Raw genomic sequence first — 12,284 nt, forward strand, 5'->3', positions numbered from 1 at the left:
GGTATAATAAAGCACATAATTCATCACCATCAGTACAAATAAACTATATAAAAAGTGAGCGAGGACAATGACTTTTAGTGGCATAAAGAGTCTAGGACGTCAACAAGAGTGTTAACCTATCTTAAAAAGGATTAGGCCTGGAAGACAGAAGCCTGAATTACCTTGTGATTGTGAAGTATTTGGCTGTAGCCAACTGATACCTGCCCCATAAGCACCTAAACACCTGATTTTAATTAATTATTTCAGCGATAGTAGAACATTTGGGTTTTTGCTCTGTCCCTACTCCTATGCCAGCTCATCAAAAACCAAGCAAATCTAACATAACTTCTAGTTCTGCATCTCTTCAGTATCAGGTACATAGCTCTTGCAATATACACATCCTTCTCCTGTCCTCCTATTTATCTTCAAGCCAATTTCTCACATATTTAGAGTATACATTTAATACTGTTTAGTGACTATCCCCATCTCTGAATTTTAATTAAGGTGCGTCATTCTCATACACAATTATTTTGGAAAAAAAAATTAAAACACCTAATCAATGGTTTGCAGGCATTTTGGCTAACAACACATCTTGACTGTCTAGGATAATTCAAATTTGCTACGGGAAAAAATTATTTTTTCTTTTAAAAAAATCACTAAATCCCCCCCAATCTGACTTTAATTTTATACTACCAGTTTAACCTGTTTAATTCTTAAGTCTCTGTTTTAAAAAATAGGAAGATAGGCCAATCAATGTATTATTAGCACAGTTTTTTTCCCCCAGGATGAATATAAAACTTTAATTATCTTTCAGATAATTTTCATACATTTACTCAATGCACCCACTCTGCCAGCTCTCCTTTCTGATTTGTAATTTGATTATGCCCTTTCATTGGATAAAACTTTGAGAACATATGTGGTCCCTTTTCAGAGTACAACAGGGCTCTGCACTTGGCTCACTTTGCTACGCATTAAATGGAATGACCACAAAAACCACAGATCACCTGGACAGTTTGGGCATCTCAGTTTCCAATGTACTTTACAGTGCACAGAAACATACCTATGCAAAAGATAATCCCGGGGCACACCTTTATTTAGAACAGCCTTGACCTTGAGTGAGCCTGGCTTTTTGAAAATGTCGCCTTATAAACAAGATAAGCACAAGTACTTCTGTGCAGTAATGAAGAGGAGGCATAAATAATATTTGATTTTACAGAGTTAGAGCCATAGCGTATGTTAAGAAGGATGATGAAATGCTTGGTTTTCCAACTGTAATCATCACATCAGAGTCCTAACCAACAGCTACAACATGAAAACTTCTTAAAATAAGTAGATCTAAATAACTTGCACAAGTTTTAGAACAGCTGGCCAAAGTTTGCTCCAAGTAGTCAAGAAGTCTTACGACACTGAGGAAGTTCCAGAAGACAACTCTGTGCCAATACTAAAAAGAAAAAGGGTAAACAAAGTGACCCTACCACATCTCCACTCTCAAAAGGCATAAATTAAGTTCAACTCAAGTGAGATTAAATTGACCAATATAGGTTTTACAAAAAGTGCAGCTTGTCAAAATAGACAAAGCATTTGACTGAGGTTTGCATGCCATCATATTTAGGAAATGAAGCAACATGAAGAAAGTATTAGTTAAGTTAGTTACATTAGTCTCCAGATGCAGTTATAAACAGGAAATTGTCATTGGGAAGATATGTTTCTAATGCATTCCAGCAGGGTTTATTTCTGAAGCATGACATTATTGAACAATGACCAGGAGGAAAGTAATTACTGATAAAATCTGCAGGCAGAAAAAAATAAGAAGAAAAAATGGTGAGAGAAGTAACTAATGGTCAGAAATCTAAAAATCATTCCAGAAGAAGCTTGCAGATCACAAAGGCTGACGGAGGGGCAAATAACACAGAGAATACCTCACCAACCTGAACACCACAGACTGCCTGCATGCAAACAAACCACTTCTGTTGCAGTACCAATTTTGCAAACCATACATATGGGAGCAAACTTTCTTTCTTGGGAGACTGCCCTGTGAAGATGGAATTATAAATCTTGGTGTCATGGCTTTCCGCAAACCGTGGACTCTTCTCATCAAGCTACAAACAAGAAGATTAATGCCATCATGGATATTTTAAAAAGATCCTTAAGACGACAACGACGGCTGTACTGCATCAGCTGCTTCTGAGAAACTACTTAAATTTTATGTTCTGAGGTTTTCAAATGAAGAAGGATGTTGACGAAATGGAGAAAAATCACAGGACATTTGCAAAAGTGAGCAGAGAACTGGAAACCCACTTTATAAGAAACTCCATCGAATCAAGAACAAGCCAATGGTTAAAGAAAAACATAAAAGACTCTTCACACAGACGTCCAGAGAGACAAACAAGCTTTTAAATCAAAGGTTTACTGAGATTCAGTGACTGAAAAGTGCACGTAGATAAGCTCAGAAAATCTGGTGCAGTTACTTTCTTAATGCTTTTCCTGCCCACTCCCTGTTCTGTGTGATAACAGATAACACAGAGATACTGATCAGTAATTTCTTTCGTATCTGACCTTCTCTAGCCAAGCTCAACCACCTCCCAAACGCGTGCAGGGTTTGAACAGCAGATCCTAACACTTAGTCATGTATCAGCCAATCTGCTTTTTTTCATCTCTCTATTCATTCTACTCATTGCTTCTACCTAAAGAGGACCCTGATGGACCTCAGGACAGGGAGATTTACAAACATTACTTTCTCCTGTCAGCAGACATTTGAAACAAAGTAATATTTGTAGCTCACACAGCAAGAAGATTATTTAAGAGGGTAAAAATCTGTAGCCTCCCATTGGCACCAAAATGGACAATGATATAAAATTATAATGAATCACAGCATGGCTTGGGAAGAGATAAAATGGGCCAAATTCTTAAGCTGTTAGTGTATACATATATTATTCTCAAGCAAGACACCCAGGTTTGGCCCAATAATAATATGAGCAGCTCAGTGGGATGGGCTAACTTTTCTTTAACTGCCTTAGCAGTAACATCGTATTTTCCTTGAATCTTTTAGGGAAAGCAACAGATACAAATAAATGTATTTTCTGTGGTTTAATTTAGCTTTAAAAATAAAGAAGAAAAAACTTCCCTATATCTTGTCTTTTATTACAGTAGCAGGGAAAATTGCAAGCTTTGAAACTCTTATTAAAATCACATTTGAAATGCTTACGCATCAAGTCTTACCAAGCTGCAATCAGAGGATTCATCAGCAAAAATAATATGGGGGTGGGGTGGGGCTGTTTTAAAAACAGCCAGGAGCTTTAAAGAAATAATAGTTTAAAAAAATTCTATCAAAATCAATTTAAGCTATGCAAATCAAAACTATGTGCTTTTATTTAGTTTTTACACCTAACTGCACAATTCAAGAGTTTATTTTAAAACAACCTTGAAACATCAAAATGTACATGTGTTTGTGATTTGGGTGCTAATCTTCAGCCCAGGGAATAGATGTTCAACTCCATTTTACACAGGCTTCCAGTGAGATACCAGAAATTGCACTTCATGCAGACACCTTACAAGATGTCTGTCTGAGGGCAACATAGTTGTCTAAGCTGAGACAAGGTTTTATACCTGGCTTTGGGAAGATGCTTTTCCTCTTTTTTCCATAACAACATTCATTATATAGAAAGATGCCTAAAAAAACCCACAAACCCAAGCCCCTATTTCTTTTGCAGTGACTACATATAATCTTTTTGGTCATGTTATGGCCCAAACTCTCATGCACTTGTTACGTGGGTATAATGAAATTATGACCTGTGAAAAATAGCTGTAAAGAAGAAGAAAAGGATGAAAAGGCTACAGATGGGCAAACTTGAAACCCTCAATAATCAGCTAGGTAGGGAAAATCTGTCTCAGATATCCATTTCTCAGGAACATATTGTATTTTATTTTCCAAACACATGCTGGACTGAGAGGAAGGCTACTGCTTGATTAACCACAGCATAGAAGACAATGCAGTACAGTTTATTTTCCATCTCTCATTCCCTAAAAGTTTGTTTTGTTTCAGGTTTTTTTGGGTTGTTTTGGTTTTTTTGGGGGGGTGGGGGGCATTGGGGTTTTTTTTTTGTTGTTTGGGGGGCGATTTTTCAGTTATTTGGTGGTTTCAGGGGTTTGCTGGGGTTTTGGTGGTTTTTTTTTTGTTTGGTTTTGTTTTGTTGTGGTTTTGTGAGAGAGGGTAATCACGTATTCTCTTCTTCAGCTCCTCTCATCTGATCTGCTTTGGTCTTCAGGCTGTCCCTGGATGGTCCCTAACCACACATTTTGCTTTCTCCAGGACTTCAAAGAGAACAGTCATGGCTGTAAGGCTTGACTGGAAACCTCCTTATCCCAATATTAAAAGGTTTTCTGTATTCCACCCTCCTCTCTACCTTCAACAACAAATTAAACTCAGCTTTAACTAAAAAAGGGAGCTCAGAACAATATCAACTGATAGTCCTTTAAGGGCAGCAGCAAAACAGCATCACAACACGTGTGGAGGTGTGTGGAAGAGCACTCTTCACTTTGTGTACCCTTATGGGTCAAGGAGCTGATGAACAATATTTCAAGTGGCTTCAAAGGAATTAAATCTATTTACATTATCTCTGGCCATCTCTGCTTACAGAAGAAAAGAGGAGCAGAAAAGGAGAGTGAGTTGGAATTTGGGTAAGAGAACAGCCTTAAGTTTAGTCCTCACAAAAACATCCTTTTTAAGACTGTAAAAAGAACAGCCCTGAACTCATGTGTTTACTTTGGGTCTCTCCCTAACACCCCTCCACCGTTTTCTTACTAGTGATCTAGTTATGCTGATCTTTCCACCTGTTCTACCCTTTGGCAACCCTTTAAGTACTTTTTTGAGAAGCACCAAATTCATTCCTACAGTCTGATTTGGGAGTTATACCCTTCATTAATCAAGGGAAGTAATCATTTCACCTTATAAATTAAAACGTGATTTGACAACATATACACATTTGAACAATGTAGGCATGTTCTGATACAACATCTTGGTACCGTTTTCCTTAGTTTTTATTTCATTTGTGAAATTACTTTGACTTGAAAGCTAGAAGGAAAATTATTTTTGTAACGAACTATGAGAACAGTTCACCTTATCTTAGAAATAAAAATACATGTTTGAAAACATTAGTGTCCAACTTCCTTCTTTCTCCTGCAGTATATCTCCAAGAAACTTGAAAACACGAAGGGAAATCCCAACTAGATAAAACCAAGTGGACCACCCTCTAGAAAAATTAAATAGAGATGCTTTAGGAAACTGTATATTCAAAGTGCAGCTGACCCAGCAAAACTGTCAAGTGTTTAGAAAATGTACCAGTAGTATTTGGGATAAAACAAGTACAATGAAGCATCAAGAAAAATTTCCTCCAAGTTACTGTACTTTACTGTAGAACATCAGCTCCACCTGCTGGTAAAATTAAGTTCATGGAATGGCACGCTACAGTTTTGTTTGGCAAATGAAGTCTTTGTGCTGTACGAGTTAAGAGCTTTTGATCTAAAGAAGTAAAAAGCCGTATATCAAATGTCTACTCTGACACACTTTGATGACATGACGGCTTAAGAAAAGTAGTTTACAGCGACAGTATTTCATGGTCTATATATCACTATAAGCACGTGACTTCAAAAGGATATTAGTGCGATGCACACCAGTCGTAAAAATAGCTCCAAATATTAAGTCAGCTGTTTTTCTGCTAGCTATTAATTTTCATTAAAAACAAATTAGGACTAACAACTTTGTGATTAAAAGCAAATCCATATAATAATAAAAAAACCCACCCCATAGCATCATAAGCGGCATATCTTTCAAAACCTCTCCTATTCCAAAAAGCTACTATATATGTTTTCTTTCAATAAGACATTGCTTTTCAAGATGTTTTCACTGGTTTAAAATGTTTAGTCAACATTTTCTAAAAACAAGCTAGAGATGTGTGGTTAATAATAAAATCCAGCAACAGAATCACAGACTCACAGACTGGTAGGGGTTGGAAGGGACCTCTGGAGATCATCTTGTCCAACCCCCCTGCTTGAGCAGGGACACCTAGAGCAGGGGGCACAGGACTGGGTAACTCCAGGCTTCTCTTCAAAGAATTCAGATGCAGAACATAAATCAATGTTGAAATGAGTATTCAAATAATTAAGGATTGTTCCAAACATTAAAAAAACCCTCTTTATTGCTCTCTGAATTCTGTTCCAAGATTTTTCAAGTTTTTCCAAAAGTTATCTTTGTGATTCTTCTAATAAACCTGTGATCATATAATATTCCATGTAATACTTGACATCTAAGGTCCAAACGTCCAAGCTTGAAGAAAATAGTGTAATTCTGGAAGGAACAATTCAGACACACAGCTCCAAGACAGTTTATTTAGGGAACACATGTAAAAAGTTATAATCCAATGATACCACATAAAAAAAAAATTCTACTTTTAAATTTTAGTCCTAGGCTGACAATTTTGTTTCCAAAGAAAATAAAATATTTATGGGTCTTCCTACACTTCAGAGAACGGTTATGTGAAATCCTTTTTGGACCTGCTTTCACAGCAAACTGTTTTAAGGTACCAAGCCATACAATCTAACCCACCAAAAGTGATCAGTGACAGCCCAGGTTAGCCTGGAGTTCCACCAGTGAGACAGAGACACTTAGCAGCTGTTTTACTTAGGAGTCGTCTAATAAAATATCATTAAAATAGAATCAAGACTTCTCTATAGCAGGATATTATCTTGACAGATTTCTGCACAGAATTAACTTTGCTTAGGGTAATGGAATTTTATAAACACAAAGCATCTAACATAACAGGCTTCACTCCAGTATTATCTGTAAACTGCACGAGAAGCATGCAAACCCATACATTTTGTTTCCACTGGTAGAATGTTGCAATGGTTAAAAAAAGGGTCATATTTACATTAGCCTAAAACACTTGAAAACAGCTAGGCGATAATGTCTCTGATGAACCGCAGCAGAGTAAATCTTTTTGGCATAAAACATTCTAAGAATTGACTAAGCTCATGTTTAGAGGCAGCTGTACTATTTTGGTAGAGCAAAAATAATGGCAAAAGAACTTCTGTTTCAATACCTTAACACAGCTACTGATCTAATCAATCTTGTAAAGATGTCTCATGGGAAACCTCAGTCTTAAAAGCTGAGCTACATTAACACTGTTTCATGCCTTCTTTCTTCCTTTTTTTTTAATTATAGTAATAACACAGAATCAAGTTTTTCAGTATTGATTCCCAAAATTTTCTGTCCATTTCTGAGGAACTTCTGTTTAAATGAATACTGAAAACCCTACAAAAAAGTTACGGAAAGTACAATAGCAGGCAGAACGAATTTTACATCTAAATAAACTAATGCTCCAATAGCTCTAAGCAGCTAAGCATGAAACAGTGCAATTCCCCTGCAACGTGACTTAGCAGACAAATCAAATCAGCATTCCCTGCCATGACTCACAGCATTTGAAGAGCTTTAGGCATATTAGCTGTCATTCAAACAGTCAAGTCACAGCCATGTTATCAGTTAGCAACCCTCCACAAGTCAATAGCTAGTAAGTGGTAATGCATTAAGGCTAAAACCAAAGAACATTAGCATACCAGGAACACACCTCATTTTCTTGTCTCTCTGGTCATTGCATTAGGATGCTTTCCAGCTGTCTACTAAACCCCTCAGTACTCAAGAACATATAACCAAGAAGAAATTGTAAACATATGATTTTTGTGTTTTTGATCGGTGTTTGTGCACACAGACGTTATTCAATGAAACATGAAGATCTAGAGGACGAGGCAGCCATGTCCCTTATCATAAACAGTTTTATACTGGTTTGTAAACTCTATTCTATCACTACAGCTCTATTTCCAGATATATCACCAACTAGCACAGCTGGAGGGTGAACGACATTCACGACAGTGTCATAAACCTTCACCTCCAGTCAAACAGTTTACATGGGCCAGACACATTAGCTTCAGATGAAGAGCAGTCAGGGACAGCCAGTACCCATGGAGCTATCACAGCCCATTTACGGTGCGGTTTGACATTCTTATTCCTGTTCTCTGGCACCAACAGCTTATCTTAAGTGGGTGGGTACTCTGTGTTTTGCAGTAAGGGGCAACTTACCTAACTGGGGCTCATAGGAAGCCCTGCACGGCCCAGAGAAATGCAGGGCAGGCGTTTCTAAAGTCACTAGTTATTTGGTCAAGAAAGGGTTCATTTTCTTAAATTCTCTGACAACACATTTGGAGTGCCATAATTAGAGGCATTCAATAGCCATAAAGTGAAGATGGCAGCTAAAACAAACTGTTGCTTCCTAAGTTAGGATTAATGAAGTCCTGAAGTTTCCAAAGAACAATCATCATCCATTAACGTAACACAAACTTTACATTATAAATGTGTAATCTAGGAGACAACTAACTATACATATAACAGAACATCTGATAATATGGACACCAACAGGGAAGTGCCTCCACACCAGTGAAGAGATTAGTAAAAGTGACTACTTCTAGAACCAATGAATTTACCTAAAAACACTTACAAAATGTGTTATCTGTGAAAACACATTAAGAATGCATTCCATTTATATTTCATTAAAATGTTTTCTTACCTTTAATTTTCTGACAGCATCTCTTACAACTTCTGTGCCTTTGGGCTGCTCCACTTCTGTACTGCCAAGAAACTGAAAAGATTGTAATTTGTGAGAAATAAGTTACGCATTAGAAGGCATGATTGACTCATGTAATCTTGTATTCCAATTATTTCATAGTAACGCTTTGGAAAGAAAATAATTTCAATAGTTGATAAATAAACCTTCATGTAGCTATTTTTAATCAAGAGAATAACATGAATTAAATTCTAATTAGACAAATAAAAGAGTTATCAAAAGCAGCTTTTAAAAAGCATTTTATCTTAATCCTATACAAGTGTGTAAATTAGAGGTTAAGCACCTTTTTCCACTGGGAAATTGTCATTTTGGTAATATAATACCTTTCGAAAAAAAAGAAAAAATGAAAAAAACCCCCAACCCTGATGTAAGATACTCCCCATGAATCAACATGAGCCAATGGTTTGGACTATGTTACTAAAACTTTCATACAGTGATGCAATATAAATTAAAAAGGCCTGATTTTGCTCTCAGACCTGCTTGGTACTGTAGTTTAATAGATTTAAAGGAACTAGGCTCCAACCTACATAAAAATAAGGCTCATATTCACAGAATTTCCACTAGAGATCATATTTTTACCAAGTAAGGTTCTAATGAAAACCAAACACACACCTGTTAATACAGAAAGCATGACACTTCAATGGGACCTTACAATTTCTTCATTTGTGTACTGAAATACCTTCACCTTTTTCTGTATGTTTTTGCTTGCCTTCTACTATACTGTTATGAAAGGTACAATAATCCTGACTGAACCACACCTGTGTAATAATTTCATTAATTTTGAATTGCCTGATTTTCACATTGAGATATAGTTGACTTAAGTCACACCATGAACCTGCATATACCAAAACAGTGCTAGCAAGAAAAAAGAAACCCCTTTTTTCTCTAAGTACACAATTGTCTGTGTGACACCGCACACAAAGGTATCTATAATTTTTAAGCCCTAGCAATTTCAAAAGGAATTTAAATTTGCGAAGCTAGAGATGCTTTGACCATAGTAACACTGAAGTTTTCAATTAAAATGTTAACAGTAGTCAATGTGCTCAAGCTGTACCCCTGCAAAGAAACTGTACAGCTCTACCAATTATTAAGTCTCATTAGGAATTTGCTACTGACTCTCAAATATGATGTTCCACTGAATACAACAGGGTGTAAATCAAAACACCACACACATCTACTGTCAAGATTCTCAACTATTACAATTCTCCAGCTAGGAGACCAAGGCTTTGTAATAACAAAGCAGAAACCTCTATTATTGATTTTTTTGTCTTTCATGAAACATCTCTGCTGACTTTAAATAGAGGGTGTGTTCTTCCCTGGAAACGTGACAGCTGCAGACAATGCATATGGAGAAAGAACGATTCTTGGACATTATGGATACTACATGTGACAGAGACACAAAGGGAAAGGTGAGTAAATGTATGTGAGCGCATGTGAGTTTAAAAAAAAGTAACCACATGCTTGAACAGACAATAAAGAAAGTAGATAAGGACAGATGAAAATTTAAGGGGAATACTAATAATACCAGATATCTGTACACAAGCATATTTATACACTACACACTTAGCTTACTGTAAAGTTTGTGAGCAGACCAGGGTACATTATACACAGCACAGGATTCCTGCACAAACACAGGAAATAAGAGCTGCAAGTGTGGACAAGGCTCAATGAACAGAGAACGCAGGTCACTGCTGCCCACGGTGAAGTGGAAGACACTGAGCACACTTCATCCACATGTGCTTCCTAATATTTGTGCAGCTTTGAAACTGACAGCTCCAGAGACATTATCAATGTAAGCAGCCCGGTACTTCTCGATCCACGTTTAGGGCCAAGCCTCAGGTGGAAGTGCATCAAGTACACTTCTAGATGCCCTGGGTACAGTGCTTTGCCTGCAGTCGCTTCTCCAGAAGGGCACAGGGTTGCCCTAAGTTTCTTATTTGCTTACTTCCATTCAGATAACCAAGATCTGAGATAGGAAAAGATATCTCAAAAGCAAGAGTCATTTCCCCTCCCCTTCCCTCTCAGCCATCTCCCTCTGACTCAAAGTCCAAGAAAGATGAAGGTATCTTTACTGTAGTCAATAAACTGCGGCAGCAGACCAATCTTTCCATGAATAACAACATCCATAAATACTATTTTCCCAGGGGCTTATACCTCAGGCGAATTCACATTACTGTCTTAGAAAGTACAAGCACCAAATTAAGCTTCTGCCACAACTGGGGCATCTGTTAAATTTCACTGAATTTGTAATTACCATTTCTGATCACGGAGGGGAGGGAGAAGCAGACCTCTGAACAGGAAGGTAAACTGCTGAAAGGACAGGTTTAAATGGTTAGCAAAACCTGAACAAACACACATGAATTCAGTTTGCTCAACAAGTTACAAAAGAAATAAACAACCAAGGGCCGAAGTATATGGAAACATCATGAGCTTTGTATCAATATTTCTGGAACTTAACTTTGCTGTGTTCAGCTTTGGAGCCCCCAGCCTAAGGACATGCACCTGTTGGAGCAAGTCCAGAGGAGGTTTCATGAAGATGAACAGAGGGATGGAACACCTCTCCTATGAAGATGGGCTGAGAGAGTTGGGGTTGTTTAGCCTGGAGAAGAGAAGGCTTTGGGGAGACCTTACAGTACCTGAAGGGGGCCTACAGGGAAGCTGGAGAGGGACTTTGTACAAGGGCATGTAGTGAAAGGACAAGGGGTAATAGTTTCCAGCTGAAATAGGGCAGATTTAGATTAGATATAAGGAAGAAATTCTTCACTATGAGGGTGCTGAGGCACTGGAACAGGCTGCCCAGAGACGTTACAGATGCCCCATCTCTGGACATATTCAAGGCCAGGCTGGATGGGGCTTTGAGCAACCTGGTCTAGTGGAAGGTATCCCTGCCCATGGCAAGGGTTGGAACTGGATGATCTTTAAGGTCTCTTCCAACCCAAACCATTCTATGGTTATCCAACCAGAATTCCACCAGTCATTTGCAATGTGCTGTCTTCTAGGTGAGTATCAGTTTTGACATTAAGCATCACTACTGAAATTTTTATTGCTCTCAGCAGTTTTGAGATGGATGTGGTATTAGAGCTTATGCTTAATAAACTATTCAGCATAGTAAAATATAGTAAAATGCATCTAATCCAGAAATACAAAGAAGATTTGTAGCTTAAATGTTAATATCAGAGATGACGAGACCATACCATGGGTTACATTTCTAAGATCTGATACATATTTGTGTCTCTCAACAGCAGTTAAAACTGCTTACACATTTCATGCCTGACCTTCAAAAGCTTTCTCATTTAATGTATTTATTTTTGGTAAGAGAGTAATAAAGAGAAAAACAGCAATTAAGAGCAAATATTCTGAATTATTAATTCTGAAGCATTAGACTTATTTGTTTTGGGGCAAAATATTAATAAAATTTCAAATCAAGACAAGTTTTTTTTCTAATTATAACAAAAGAATGACTATGCAACATAGGTTTAACATGTAGCTAATGTATTAACTGGAGGCTTTTTATTACTTGCTTTTTCATCTGCTCTGTACCTTCTCTGTGTGATCTGCCCTATCACCGTATTTTGTTCAATATTACGTACCAATTACTATGGCATTACTTGCAATAGTTAAGCTAAGCAAATACAT

General features: G+C 37.3%; 1 protein-coding gene across 6 annotated transcripts in view; it reads right to left on the reverse strand.

Moving 5' to 3' along the window:
• GULP1 (GULP PTB domain containing engulfment adaptor 1) overlaps positions 1–12,284 on the reverse strand; it is a 153,202-nt gene that overhangs the window by 35,039 nt on the left and 105,879 nt on the right. For all 6 annotated transcript variants that reach the window (XM_064452037.1, XM_064452033.1, XM_064452034.1 and 3 more), the window contains one exon: positions 8,592–8,663. In XM_064452037.1, the coding sequence (XP_064308107.1) occupies positions 8,592–8,663 (72 nt within the window). The remainder of the gene's footprint in view (positions 1–8,591; positions 8,664–12,284) is intronic.

The sequence above is a fragment of the Phalacrocorax carbo genome, chromosome 5 (assembly GCF_963921805.1).
Source record: "Phalacrocorax carbo chromosome 5, bPhaCar2.1, whole genome shotgun sequence".
Classification (NCBI taxonomy): Eukaryota; Metazoa; Chordata; class Aves; order Suliformes; family Phalacrocoracidae; genus Phalacrocorax; species Phalacrocorax carbo.